At 55.4% G+C, this 14,900-nt stretch overlaps 1 protein-coding gene across 1 annotated transcript in view; it reads left to right on the top strand.

Annotated features, from left to right (window-relative positions):
- CDR2L (cerebellar degeneration related protein 2 like) overlaps positions 1–13,612 on the top strand; it is a 14,173-nt gene extending 561 nt beyond the window's left edge. The window contains exons 2-5 of the mRNA XM_059378901.1: positions 8,474–8,586; positions 8,908–9,056; positions 9,622–9,786; positions 11,032–13,612. Coding sequence (XP_059234884.1) covers positions 8,474–8,586; positions 8,908–9,056; positions 9,622–9,786; positions 11,032–11,923 — 1,319 coding nt within the window. The 3' untranslated portion in view covers positions 11,924–13,612. The remainder of the gene's footprint in view (positions 1–8,473; positions 8,587–8,907; positions 9,057–9,621; positions 9,787–11,031) is intronic.
- The last annotated feature ends 1,288 nt before the right edge of the window (positions 13,613–14,900 follow it).

The following is a 14,900-nucleotide window of genomic DNA, read 5'->3' as shown; positions in this document are numbered from 1 at the left end:
GTGTGTGTGTGTGTGTGTATACACGCGCGCACACGCGCGCGCGCTCGCGAGAGAGAGAGAGAGAGAGAGTGTGTGTGTGTGTGTGTGTATACACGCGCGCACACGCGCGCGCGCTCGCGCGTCTAGCGGAAAGTTATCCCATTCCAAATCCAGTGGCATCCTTCCCTGAGCTCTGAGACTCCCAGAAAGTTTCCGGAACTCTCTAACCCTCTACCCAGGGAGAGTATAGAGGTTTGGGAACCCTGCTGGTCAAGAAGCAGCAAAAACTTGGACCTTCCTGAGGGGAAGGGGGTCCCTTGGCCCTTCCCCAGCCAGCCCTCACTCAAATGACTCATGGTTCGGAGGGAACCAGTTTTGGGAATTCTGAGCAATGCACCAGACTAGAGCCTGAGTAGAGTGGGAGCCACTACCTCCATTCCCATCTGAGGGTGGAGAGGGTGGCTGGAAGGGGGCTAGAATCTGGTGATGAGGTGGCCAAGGTGACATCACTCCAGGCAGGGGGCGGAGCAGTGGGACAGGAAGAAGGAGGAGGCCTAAGAGGGTCAGGGCCAAGGACTGCTGGAACAGCGTCAAATCCACCCTCTCTTCCCCCAAAGTGCCTCAGTCTTGGGTGGTTAGAGCTGGAGTGGCCAGGAGAAGTGACCACCGTCACCCAGCAAGCCAGGCGAGTGTGGACACCAGTCTGGTTCAGTGTGTACTAACCACCCCTGCTCTGAGTCGCCGTCCCCTGGGGCCCCAGATGCCTAGTTTTGCCCTCATGTGAGACAGCTACCCAGATCCCAGAGCCTTTGTTTCCTGGCCGTGACCCACATCCCCACATGGCAAGATCTGCTGGTAGATGAGACTGTCCTTGTACTCGGGAGTGTGGGTTAATCAGAGTCTCTGGGGGACCAGTGTGGGACTGAGGCTGCTGGGCTGAACTCTGCCATAGTCTTTTCCCTGGAGTCTACCCTCAGCCTCCCTGGTAGAATGTGATGTCCAGTACTAGCTGTACTACTCCCTCCCCCATCCTGGGCACCACCCCCCAAGTTTTGCATCCTACAAACACCTATCAGGCTCACACATAAGTGTCAGACACCATCCTGGGGGTTGAGATAGTCTCAGCGCCCGCCTTTTGCGTTGCCCCTGGGCAGGTGCAGTTGGGCCTGTAACTGAGTGTGTGTGTTCGGATCCAGTGAGAGAGCTTCATGGAAGAGGCAGGCCTCGATGGAAAGACTGGAAGCTGAGCGCCTGGGAAGATGGCTCCCCGGGAGGCTGATGCTGATGTTGCTGCTGTCTCATTTCATTCCCGCACCCCTAACAAAGTCCCTGGCATCCTGCCCGGCCCAGATGTGGGAGGAAGGAGCCAGAGAGACGTACTGCTCCCGGAGAGCGAGAGGTGTCGAGATTCGAGCTGGGCTGGGCAGCCATGCTCTGGGACCAAAATGGGGGCTAGCCTTGCTGGGCTGCAGCAGCTGGCCTTTTCTTGTGGCCCCAGGAGTAGCCAGGGCCCGGGATTAAGGAGGGAAACCAGAAATGAGACAGTGCCTGAAGAAATTGGAGTTTTGGGTCTAAAAACAAACGTCTCTTCACCCTGGGCGAGGGTGAGAGTGGAAGGCTTTCTGCTCTGAGACTCATAAACGTTTATGCAAAGGCCCCTCCGAGCTGGAGGGTGAATAGGGGCTGCCTGGCCATTTGGGGTGGAGGGAATCCTATGCCCAGGTACAGGGCAGCGTGAGAAGACCACACACAGCTAGAAAGTAGAGGCATCTGGAGTGCCAGGTGTGGGCTCGAGGAAGTCCCAGGCACGGCCACTGCAGCACCACCTCCTGGAGCCGGGCACAGAGAGCTGGGTGGTAGGGTGGGCTAAAGGCCAGCCATATTGGGGGTCAGGTGCCTCTGGCATCCCCCTTTCCTGTCCCCAACCCCCCAGGCCCCTCCTGCCCAGCTGCTCCCCGACTGCCTCTGAGTGGCTCAGGCAGTGGTTGGCTCAGTCGGCCTGGCCTCCCGTCTGGATTTGTTTCCCCCTGTCCTAAGGGCAGCCCCATCTGTATTTTCAGGAAGCTTGGCCTTCCAGATGCTGTTTGACTTGGATGCTGCTTTGCCCCAGAGGAGGGAGGCAGCTAGGACAAGCAAGGTCCTAGATCCTCCCCGTGTTCCCTCCACCCACTGACACAAGCACCTGTAAAAATAGAAAAAGCCATTGATTCTTAAGCACCGGCTCTCTCTGTCTCTGCCTGCCTTGCTTCCTGACCTTGGACCAGGCATGGAGGGCCCGCTGGTACCTCCTTCTAGAGTGAGAGAGGGCTGCTGAGTCACAGATTTGAAGTCCTGGGGTGCCTGACCTTGAGTCTTGGCCTTGGACGAGAGCTCTGACATGGCAAGGGGAGGGGAGTGACTGGCCTCCAGTCGTGTGGACCCAGAGTTCCTGACATCCATGCCCTGGAGATGGTAAGCAGGAACCCTGCAGCCCGGCCAGGTGGCAGATTGCCTGCTCCCACCTGCTTTATCTTTGTCCCTCCCTCCCTGTGCCTGTTCCCTGTCCCTGTCCCATCTCTCTGCTCCAGAATTGTGGGTCCCCCCTCCAACCCTAACTAGTGGAGACGGCGGGGTTTCAGGGTTTCTTTCCAAAGACATCCCCATGGCTTCCAGCCATTCCCTCTGAGCCTCCTGAGACACTGCTCCTGGGGAGCACGTCAGCAGGCACTCCGAGGGCAAAACTGCTGAAGCCCACTACAGGAGCCCCCCGGAAAACTCCAGGGTCCAGCCAGGACCCATGCCCATTCAGACTTGGTACCTTCCCCCAGGTTGGTCCAGTGGGACCATTAATCTGACCGTGACAGGCTATTTATGACTCCGGCATCTACTTCCTGCTCAGCCAGCAACCCCATTCTCCCTCCCCGAGGCCTCCCCCACCCCTGGCCCAGAGGGTGCTACCCCCTCCCCGAAGCCCAGAGCCATCAGCAGCCGTCTGCTAGCTGGTGTACCTTCCCCAGCCCTTGGCTCCAGCCAGTCCCCTGCCCTGCAGCTTCTAGACTTCGCCTGTGATCCCTCCTGGCAGCTCCAACCAGCTTAGTTTGCATCGTGATCCAGTTTCCCCAGAAGGTCTCTGAGATTCTCCCCCACCCTGGACAGCTTCTATTGTGTTCGTCCCCACCCCTGAGTCACTGGGCCGCCTGGTTACATTCGCAGCCTTCTCAGGGCAAGCTCCTGTGTCCCTGGTTTATAGTGACAGCGGCCCCAGTCCAGCGGCAGAAATACACACACAGCTCAGGTGCTCACCGGGCAGGAAAAACATAAAATGCAGTTGGTCGTGGCTTTGGAGCCTTAGTTCTTGGACTCTAGGTTAAGCTGCAGGAACCCCAAGCAGGCCACCTCTGGAGCCTGTCCCCCAACACCAGCATCAGTAGCAATGGCCTCTTCACAGGCCACCTGCCAGTTCCCAGAGGAGAAAACCCTGATGAGTGCGGCCCTCTGTTCTTTTCCACAGCTACCTGAGCTATTCGATACTATTTGGAGATGAACTAAATGTTCACTGTCTCATTTCAGAAAGTAGGCAGATGGTGTGGCTCCTTCATCAGGGCCGGTCTTGCCAGACTCCCGCATTCCCACCAAGCACTCCACATAACGTAGGACTGCGGTTCTACGACGCTCACATCAAACCTCGCGCTTTGCAGCCGGACGCCTCCAGACACCTTCACACCCTGTAGACATTTGCCCAACTTCTAGTTAATAAGTCCGTATGGCAAATGGCCCCATTCCCCCACCAGTCTGTATTAGGTAACTGGTGTCTCTCGCCATTATCATCCGAAGTTCATTGCTCAACGCTGAAGGTTCTTTTTTTTTTTTTAATAAAGATTTTTATTTATTTATTTGACAGAGAGAGATCACAAGTAGACAGAGAGGCAGGCAGAGAGAGAGGAAGGGAAGCAGGCTCCCTGCTGAGCAGAGAGCCCGATGCGGGGCTCAATCCCAGGAGCCCAGGATCATGACCTGAGCCAAAGGCAGAGGCTTAACCTACTGAGCCACCCAGGCGCCCCAAAGCTGAAGGTTCTTATCTGGGATCTGTATTTTTTTTTTTTAGGGTTTTATTTATTTGAGAGAGAGAGAGTGAGGGGAAGAGCAGAGGGGAAGGGAGAGGGCCAAGCAGACTCCATGCTGAGCGCTGAGCCCAGTGCGGGGCTTGATCTGACCTGAGCTGAACCTGAAACCAAGACTCGGATGCTGAACCCACTGAGCCACCCAGGTGCCCAGCCACCCAAGCCGAGGTAGCTGTTTAGGAAAGCAGCTTTTGTTTTCCCAGGCTAGGTTATTGTAGCCTTTCTCGGGGATAGCAGGTTTGTACTCCTCCAGGAAACTCCTCCGGGTGACATCGGGGCCGAGGGCCCCGCTCCTGGCTGAGGCCCACCCTGGGGACACCCTCAGGCTGTTTCAAAACCTTACCTTTATGCGTGGGAGCAGAATCCAGACTTGTTCTCGACAGGCAGCTGGGCCTTTTGTCCAGGCCCTCTGGGTTCTGTAAGGTGATGTCAGTCTGACTCCCAGCCCAGGCTGAAAAAGAGCCCAAGGCTCTCCTCTCCTTGGCCTACTGGGAGTCACTGCTCTCCTGGGCTCTTCTGAGAAGAAAAGCCGCCTCCCCAGAGCTGCCCAGTGCACAGCAAGGGGCTCAGCTGAAACAACTGTATTGATGAAACTCGCTAGGGGGGCTACAGAGACCCTTTATCCTCCAGGGAGTCGAGGACGATCACTGAACAGGGGAAGCATTAAAGACTTGAATCCTGGACCACATCACATCGGCCCCTGCAGAGTTGCCATTAAGCATCTCGATCTGGATTTTTTTTTTTAATTTTATTTATATATTTGACAGAGAGAGATATCACAAGTAGGCAGAGAGGCAGACAGAGAGAGGCGGGGAAGTAGGCTCCCTGCTGAGCAGAGAGCCTGATACAGGACTGCATCCCAGGACCTTGAGATCACAGACCAGGGCCCGACGAAGACAGAGGCTTAACCCACTGAGCCACCCAGGCGCCCCTCGGTCTGGATTTATACCATGAGCCTAGATCAAGGGCTATTTAAAGAAAGAACCTCACAGTGGGAAAAAGACCCAGGCTTTCCTGGACAGCATTTTGGTGGAATGAATCAAATAGGTCTGTTCTTTGTTCTGATGATTCTGTTTCTGGGAAAGGATCTCCAGGATACCTGCAGTGATTTGCACCAAGATCTTTGCACTATGAGTTTTTGTACAGTTTCATTTTTTTAAAAGATTTTATTTGAGAGAGAGAGAGCACACACAGAAGGAGCAGCAGAGGAAGAGGGAGAAGAAGGGAGCTCGATGTGGGACTCGATCCCAGGACCCTGGGATCACAACTGAGCGGAAGGCAGATGCTTAACCCACCAAGCCACCCAGGTGCCTCCAGTTTCATTTTTAACAGAAAAAAAAATGCCAACTACCTAAAAGGCCAACAGTAAGGGCAACTTAGGGACTCGTATACAATAGAACATTCACACCCTCTAGATCCTTGTGGACACAGAAAACTATTTAGGCCAAATTGTGAACTGAAAAAAAGCAGGTACAGAAAATTGTTCTGTTCACACAAAATCATACCGAAAGCTGCTCTGAGTCCAGAGAGCTGATTAGAAGGATGGTTCGCCTCACGTTGACAGCGTCTTCCTCTAAGTGAGGCATTTTCTTCTTCCTGCTTACTCAACTCTCCTCCCCCACACAGACCCTAATTCTAATTGATAACTATTTGAGGCCATCTCCATGTGTTTGTGGGATTCTCAGTGATAGATCTAAGAATATATTAAATACATTTTCTTTCTTTTTTTTTTTAAGATTTTATCTATTTATTTGACAGACAGAGATCACAAGTAGGCAGAGAGGCAGGCAGAGAGAGAGGAAGGGAAGCAGGCTCCCTGCTGACTCCATCCCAGGACCCTGGGATCATGACCTGAGCTGAAAGCAGAGTTTTTAACCCACTGAGCCACCCAGGCGCCCCTGAGATGCATTTTCAACTAATATTTTGGTCACCTTTGTTAATTTTTCTGTGCTGTTTGATTTTTTACATCAACTACACCTTCATACAACACTTAAAGTGATTCTAAAAAGAAAAGAGCCTTAAAAAAAAATAGAGAGAGAGAGAGAGAGAGGCATCTGAGAGGCTCACTTAAGCATTTGCCTTCAGCTCCGGTCATGATCCCCGGGTCCTGGGATCAAGCCCCACCTCTGGCTCCCTGCTTAGTGGTGAGTCTGCTTCTCCCTCTCCCTTTCCCTTTGTGTGCTTGTTCGAGCTCTCTCAAACAAATAAACGAATTTGGAAGGGAAGGGAGGAACGAAGGAAGGGAGGGGGAAGGGAGGGAGGAAGGAGAAAGAAAGAAAAGGCAGGCAGGCAGGCAGGCCTTGTGAACTCTACCGGAGCCTGTCTACGAACCTCCTTTAGGGCCTTGCCCCGCCATCAGTCTCCGTCTCCTGATTAAGCTGCCAGAATCTTTTTTTTTTTTTAAACGGTTTTACTGAGATGTAATTCACATACCAGGTAACTCACTCACATCCCGCGCATAGCTATGCACCAGTCTCCAGAACATTCGCAGCGCAGTCACCCCCACTCAGCTTTAGAACATTTTCATCAGTCTGCTGAGCTCTTCTTAGAAATCAGAGAAATAACGTATTTTCCCTTGGTAATAATAATAATAATAATAATAATACACCATTCCCTTTGTTTCTAAGAAGAGCGAGGCACATATTTGGAGGAATATCTACCCCAGATGTCTCATTACCCTCGCACAGCCCCAGACCCACTAGAGAGAATTTTTAGGGATTCCAGCACCTACTACTTCCTTTTAACCCTTCCCTCTCCCCACCACACAGCCCCCTAGCCTGACAGTGTTCATTTACCTTCCACTGGGAGGGGGGACGGTAGGTTCCAGTCCTGTAGGGTACAAGAATCAGGGCTGCTTGGGGGAAGAGGATGATGGTTTTGCTGCCCAGGGAAAGGAGGTTTCTGAGAGGGACCCATGTCACTAGAGCCTAACGGTACCCAACCAAGGCCAGGAGACCTGAATTCTGCTTCCAAGGTGGCCATAACCTTGGACAGGTCATTCCTCCCTCTCTCTCCAGCCTGTCATCCGTAGAATAAGGAGGTTAAGCCAAAGAGCTCTGAAGCTTCATCCCATTCCAACACCCAGCAAGCCTTTCTGCTCCCTTCCTGTCTCAGCAAACTCCTATTCACCCTTCCAAACCCAGCTTGCAAGCTGCCCATTGCCAGAGCTTCCAGCTGACCCCAGAAAGAGTGAGCTCACCCTTACCTGTCACCCCAGGGCACTTGCCCCATGTCTGTGGATTGTCTTAGCACATTCCTCACACACATTCTTTCAAGGATTATTTATTCATGAGAAAGAGAGAGAGAGAGAGAGAAGGAGTGCACAAGTTGGGGGGAGGGGCAGAAAGAGAAGGAGAAGCAGGCTCCCCACTGAGCAATGGGCCTGGCATGGAGCTTGATCCCAAGATCCTGAGATCATGACCTGAGCCAAAGGCAGAGTCTTTTTTTTTTTTTAAGATTTTATTTATTTATTTGACAGATCATAAGTAGGCAGAGAGGCAGGCAGAGAGAGAGAGAGGGAAGCAGGCTCCCTGCTGAGCAGAGAGCCCAACATGGGGCACCATCCCAGGACCCTGGGATCATGACCTGAGCCGAAGGCAGAGGCTTTAACCCACTGAGCACCCAGGCGCCCCAGATTTTGCCCATTTTGTTCACTGATATCCCAGGACCTAGAACACCTGGCATACAGTAGGTATGTAATAAATACTTTCTGAAAGAATGAGTGGCGGGTGCCGGGGTGGCTCAGTGGGTTAAAGCCTCTGCCTTCGGCTCAGGTCATGATCCCAGGGTCCTGGGATGGTGCCCCGCATCGAGCTCTCTGCTCAGCAGAGAGCCTGCTTCCCCCTCTCTCTCGCCTGCCTCTCTGCCTACTTGTGATCTCTGTCTGTCAAATAAATAAATAAAATCTTTTTAAAAAATGGGCAAAATCTCTGCCCCATGAGCTTACAATTAGTCGGAGGGTGGGGCGGAGGAGATGAACAAAATACAGATAGATGAGCAAATAGCTTGGTAAGTTAGATGATGGTACGTGCTAAGGAGAAAAACTAAGCTGAGAGGGAGTACAAGGCAGGGGAGGGGTGACTCTGAATCAGTGGTTGGGGAAGGACTCCTAGAGCAGGTGACATTTAAGCACAGATTTGAAGGCGGAGAGGGACAGGCCCTGGGAGTGTCTGGAGAATGGACATTCCAGACAGACGTGGCCGTCCATGCAAAGCGTAGCTCCCAGCTCACATCCCCTTCTAGGCCTGGAGGCTCCCTGAGGGCAGCTCTGTGTCCTGGCTGTCTTGGCGTCCCCAAAGGATAGCCTACACTGACTCGTCAGAACATTTACGGGAGTCCTCTGAGCTCGTTCAGCTGCTCATCGTTACTCCCGCCCTCTGCCCCCCCTCCACTAGACTTGCACTTGGCCGCGGAGCTGGGGAAGACCCTGCTGGAGAGGAACAAGGAGCTGGAGGAGTCTCTGCAGCAGATGTACTCCACCAATGAGGAGCAAGTGCAGGAGATCGAGGTGAGGGGCCACGTAGGCCCTGCGTGTACTCCGCCACCCATTAAGGACCCCCTGGCCTGTGGCAACTTTGTGTAACTTAGAGAAGGGTGCCTTCTTAGCAGACACAGCTTTGGCCCCATAGCCTTGTGCAGTTCACAACCTGTACAACTATCCCAGGCAGCCCTATCACACCTACCATCTTTACTCCCCCACACTCTGCTGCAGCCGGAATGTGTTCGTAGAAACACAAAACAAATGTGTCCCTAGAAACTGGACAAGGTCCAGATGAACACATTTCCCTCAACCTTGTTCTGAAAGGGTCCTCCATCTTTTTCCCTCCAGTACCTAACCAAGCAGCTGGACACGCTGCGGCACATGAATGAACAGCACGCCAAAGTGTATGAGCAGCTGGACCTGACAGCCCGAGACCTGGAGCTGACCAACCAGAAGCTGGTGCTGGAGAGTAAGGCTGCCCAGCAGAAGATTCATGGGTGAGGGCCGGGTGGCGGGCTGGGGGGCGAGCGAGGGAAAGGTCAGGTTGGCTGGCCTGTGGGTATATAGTCTGGTGGGTGTGACCCATGCTCCTTCGCCCAGAAGCCTAGGCCCGGGTTCCCAGGATGGTAGTGAGATGGCCCTTGGCAATTTGGGGTGGTTTCACGGTCAGGCCACAATCCCTGTGGAAGCACCAACTACACATCAGGCTCTGTAGGCACTGGAGATAGAGCGATGGGGAGGTGAAGAGATCACCCCGCCCTCTGGGAGCTCCCAGCCCTGGAGGGGAGGCTGGCATGTAAATCCTTACAGCAGTGCAGGCTAAGTGCTCAAAGGGTGTAGGAGGAACCGAGGCGGCCCAGAGGAGAACGGTCAGCTCAGCCAGGGAGGCGCGGGACGAGAGCGGGTCCTTGGGCACATAGCGAGTCCTCGTCTGACCTCAGCAGCCCGCAGCAGGGGTCAAGGCTGCCCATCTGTCCCCATCCCCAAGTCCCTCCAGGCCTGCAGTGGGGAGGGCTGGCCCGGTCCTGTTAAAATCCCTCCCGCGGGCGCCCCCGCCCCCAGGCTCACAGAGACCATCGAGCGCCTGCAGACGCAGGTGGAGCAGCTGCAGGCCCAGGTGGAGCAGCTGCGGGGCCTGGAGCAGCTTCGAGTGCGCCGGGAGAAGCGGGAACGAAGACGCACCATCCACACCTTCCCCTGCCTCAAGGAGCTGTGCACCAGCCCCCGGTAGGTGGGGGCGCCGCACAGGGGTGGGGGGCAACCCAGACCCTGTGCGGTGTCCCCGACTCTCTAGGGAGGAGAGGGTGAGCCCCAGGTAGCTGGTGGGAGTGAAAGGTGGTGCGCTGGCGGGCTGGCGGAGGGACCCGTCCTGTTGCCAGCCACGTCAGCAGCTGGCACTGACCGAGCCCTGGCCGCGCGGCCACCCTCGCCGCTCTAAGGGGTTTCGCTCTGGTGGCAATCCCGTCCTCACCGCTCAGATGCGGAAATGGCAGCTCGGAGGTTATGTGAGCTTATCCAAGGTCACCTCTTCAATAAGCTAGAATCCAGGTCGGGAGGAGTTAACCACTACACTTTTCAGTACCCCCCCCCCCTTTTTTCTTTAGAGGGAAGTGAGGGGAGGGCTATGGGGGAGGGGAGAGAATCTCAAGCAGGCTCCATGCTGCATGGTCCCATTAAACTTAAAGGGATGGCCTCTTAATATAAAAAATCATAATTGTGGGGACGCCTGGGTGGTTCAGGCCATTGGGCGTCTTATTCCTCGTTTCAGCTCAGGTCATGATCTCACAGGGCAAGAGATGGTGCCCACCAGGGGCTCCACGCTCAGTAGGGGGGAGTCCGCTGGAAGGTTCCTCTCTTCCCCCCCCACCCCCCCACCCCCCCACCACGTGCACACACTCTCTCTCAAATGGGTAAATCAATCTTTAAAAAAATTTTTTTTTCTAAATACGTGTTGTGTATTTAGTGGGTGTTTCAATAAAGGTCCTGGCAGGAGACCACGCCTTGCACAGAGTAATTGAGGAACGATTAATGAAGAGGTGGGGACGAAGGTGTAGGGGAACCTCAGGGACACTGCAGTCCCCCAGGGCTGCGACAGCAAGGGGCTGTTGCCATCCTGGGCCTGAGGGACCAGGAAGGGGAAGGCCAGGAGGTGCTGCCCAGCCAGCACTAACCGGGGAAGGAGTCTGGACAAGAAGCCCTTCCCTGACCTCCCTTGCTTCCTGCCCTCGGACCTCCTGCCCATGCCTCCTGCTTGTTCAGCTCAGGAGAGAGCAGAAGCCCGGCTGAAGCAGTTCACTGTGGTCAGCCGCCCAGGGTGGAGAGCAAGGAGAGGAAGGGGGGAGAGTGGTTCTAGAGGGGCAAACAAGATATGGGACCCCCGTGGATGGGAGAGGTGTTAAGCCTGGGGAGCCCGACGACGGGGACCTTGGCCTTGACCGGATGTCTGCTGGCCCTCCCCTACCCCCCTCTCAGATGTGAGGATGCCTTTCGCCTGCACAGTTCCTCCTTGGAGCTGGGCCCACGGCCCCTGGAGCAGGAGAACGAGCGGCTGCAGACCTTGGTGGGTGTGCTGCGTTCCCAGGTGAGCCAGGAGCGGCAGCGCAAGGAGCGGGCGGAGCGCGAGTACGCGGCGGTGCTGCAGGAGTACTCGGAGCTGGAGCGGCAGCTGTGCGAGATGGAGGGCTGCCGCCTCCGCGTACAGGAGCTGGAGGCCGAGCTGCTGGAGCTGCAGCAGATGAAGCAGGCCAAGACCTACCTGCTGGGCCGGGAGGACCACCTGGCCGAGGCCCTGCTGGCACCCCTCACCCAGGCCCCCGAGACCGATGACCCCCAGCCTGGCAGCGGGGACGACCCGGGCGCCCAGGACGGTGTCGCCTCTCCTGCCGCGTCCCCGGGCCACGCTGTGCGCAAGAGCTGCAGCGACACTGCACTCAACGCCATCGTGGCCAAAGACCCAGCCAGCCGGCACGCGGGCAACCTCACACTGCACGCCAACAGCGTGCGCAAGCGCGGCATGTCCATCCTGCGGGAGGTGGACGAGCAGTACCACGCGCTGCTCGAGAAGTACGAGGAGCTGCTGAGCAAGTGCCGGCAGCACGGCGCGGGGGTGCGGCACGCCGGCGTGCAGACCTCGAGGCCCATCTCCCGAGACAGCTCGTGGAGAGACCTTCGTGGGGGCGAGGAGGGCCAGGGGGAGGCCAAGGCGGGTGAGAAGAGCCTGAGCCAGCACGTGGAGGCTGTGGACAAGCGGCTGGAGCAAAGCCAGCCGGAGTACAAGGCACTTTTCAAGGAGATCTTCTCCAGGATCCAGAAGACCAAGGCCGACATCAACGCCACCAAAGTCAAGACGCACAGCAGCAAGTGACCCTTTCCCCGCCTCCCCTGGGGTCTGGCCATGGGGCTCCTCCTGCCCCAGCACAGCCTAGCAGGAGGGAGGGAGCCCCATCGAGCAGCAATACGGCCCAGGGGAGCATGTGGGGGATGCAACTTGTTCTCTGCTCACTCAGGAGGCAGCGTTCAACATGGAAAACGGCTGGCCTCCCAGGACCGTCCACCACCCTGCCTCAGCCCAAAGACGCAGCTGAGAGTTGCAGAGCCAAACGTCCCCACTGCTCCGAGGATTCCCAGCTCCCCAGCCCTTGACTTCCTGACCCTGGGCCTTGCTCACAGATTTGTGGCCACGCTTCTGAAAGCCATTCTGGACCACTTGGCTATTTTTTTTTTCCTTTCTTTCCAAAGTTCAGTTTTTTTGAGAGATTTGCAATGCAAGGTCTCCCCACAACCTTGCCACAACTGGAAACACTTGAAGGGAGATCCCCAGGCCTGCTGTTGCAGACTCCAGGGGTCTCCTGGACCACCCACTGCTTCTCCTCAGCTGTGATGCGCTGTCATTCCTTTAGCACCAGCTGTCCTATCTCCAGGGTCCTGACCAGGTCAGAGATGGCTCCTGCCATGCAGAGCAGAATGCCTCAGCCAGGCCCAGAGTGCCCCCCACTTCCCCCTGGAGACCCTCAGCCCACTGCAGATCTGTAGCCAATCAGAGGAGGGGAACAGGGAGCCCCTCAGCAGCCATACATGAACAATGCACCCTGCCTCCCTCAGAGCCAGCCTCCTAGGGCTCCAGCCCCTGGAAATGCCTTCTGGCCATTAAGCCTTCCAGGAGTCTGGGCAGTGGGGAGCCCCCATCTCTGCACACCACCTCGGACTCACCAAGCTTGGCCTCTGCCTGCCCCCATCTCAGGGACCATGATGTGTCTCATTCACTCCCATGCTCCCCACAGGCCGACCCCTCCTCAGATCATGCCTGCTGCCCCCAGAATGTTCTGGGCATGTGCCACCAGCCAGTGGTCCCAGCATCCACCCCTGCCCCCCTTCACTGGGGACTGCCCAAGATCCCCATCTATACTGAACAGTATTGAAATGGGACCTGGTGGGGAGCGTGTCTCCTCTCTCCCATAGAATGCCTGTTCTTAACCTCCCACCTTTCTGGGGGGGCTTTTGAGCACCCATTCGGGTCACAGGTTAAACCTTTTGTTAAGGCTTCAGAAAGTCCAGCTTCGGCTAAGAGATGTCCAGGTCCCCAGCTTAACCTAAGCAGTTCTTCAGGGTTTCCAGTTCCTTCTACCACCCATTCGGAGATCCTTCCACACAGCCCGGTGGAAGGCGGCAGCCCTGGCCTCTGTGCTGGGAATCCAGCAGGGACCTTCATGCCTTATCTGTTTCTAAGGGGTAAAGGGGTTTTCTTAACAAGCATGCCCGACCTCCCTAGAGTCGCTACCCTGCTCTCTGGGCGGCACTGTGATGAGCGCTGTCGGCTGGTCCTTCCGTTCACACATCCTGGAACCCTTTGTCCTTTGGAGCTGGGCAGTTCCCAGCCCTCCATGTGTCTCTGTCATCTAGGGTGGAGGGGATAGGGTGGGGGAAGGGCTCCTGCCTGTTTGCTCCCCAGTTCTGTAGCGGCCGACCAGCGTCACCTTTGAAGTATACATGAGAGAAATATATTTACAAATGCTTTATTCTCTTCTTTAATAAAAAATGCACCAGTATTCTAAAAGCAGAAATGGCCCTAGGGCCATGGTCTTGTCTTTGTGCCTCTCACACACCCACCTGTCATCCCACAGCTCTGGGTCAGTGTTGGGGGGGGGGGCACATCCCGAGCTTCGCTCTCCTGGGATCTGCAACCAAACAACCAGATGCCTGGTGGGTGTTATCAGGGCACTGGGCAGATAAGGGGTGGTGGTGAAGGAAGCAGAGGCAGATTTGCCCACTCACTCTGCACTGTCTGCTCACTGTCCTTCACAGAAGGAAGGTGGGTCTAGTTTAGAATAGAGCTAGTGAAGACTGGATTTCCCACCCAGTGCTGTGGAGAAAAAAAAAAAAAAAAAAGCCATCCAATCCCTGAAAGTAAAAAGAAGTTCCTAATCATCTCCTCGCGACAGCTCACTTCTGCTGTCTGCTGACTTTGTGCCGGGCCGCGTCAACCTTGGGAGGCTCTGTTCTACTGATGGAGATTCTGAGGCTTCGGGGTTGAATTAGTAATTCAGAGTCACACAGAAACATTAGAACCCCGAGCTGACCTGTTCCATTCTGCAATACTGCACATTCCTATCTCTTTATAATGTTTAGTTTTAAGAGCAGTCGGACCCAAGGCACTCCAGAAAAGAAGAAAGGAAAATCCTATGGGTCCCCGACATGGTAGTGGTCCCCCAACTCACAGGCCAGAGAGGAGGGCTCGTCTCTACAAGCTCATCAGCTACCAGCAATGATGATTTGTCTGTCTTCCCTGTTTTCCTCTTGCCTCCGAAGGACCCCTTCTTGAAGCCCCATTTCAGTCCGTAGAGGACCAAGGAGGGGATGGAAAGTGCCCACCTTTAAAGGGAACAGGTGGCACTTCTCAGCCTGTTTCTTCCAGAAGGGCCTCTATTCTGGATGGTTCACAACAGCAGCGGGTGAGAGAAGCTTGCCAGCTGCTCCCCTCTCCACCCAGGAGTAGCGTGTCTCACTCTCTCCTCAACCCCCTTCCTCGTCCAGAATCCAGGCCACCAGATGGCCTGAGCAGGCTGTGTTTATTTGAGGCCATGGAAACCTACAGCTCCTTTTTCCTATCACTCTGGGGCAGGAGCAGGGCTGGAACCCAACCTCAAAGCAATGACGCCATGAAATGGTGCTGACTTTATTATTCATAATCCTTGAGCTGTCGACCTAAGTGAGTCCCTGGCTTTGCTCCTTGGAGCAGCTTTTTCCGGTCACCACAGTGACGCCTCAGTTCCGTCTGAGGTCTTGGGACTAAGACAGGGAGGGACCCAAGAGATTCAGAGATTCCCTTTCCAGCTTAGAGCCCA

Source organism: Mustela nigripes, chromosome 16 (genome assembly GCF_022355385.1).
Source record: "Mustela nigripes isolate SB6536 chromosome 16, MUSNIG.SB6536, whole genome shotgun sequence".
NCBI lineage: Eukaryota > Metazoa > Chordata > Mammalia > Carnivora > Mustelidae > Mustela > Mustela nigripes.
The sequence above is the reverse complement of the archived record's forward strand: the minus strand, read 5'-3'. Positions and strand labels throughout refer to the sequence as shown.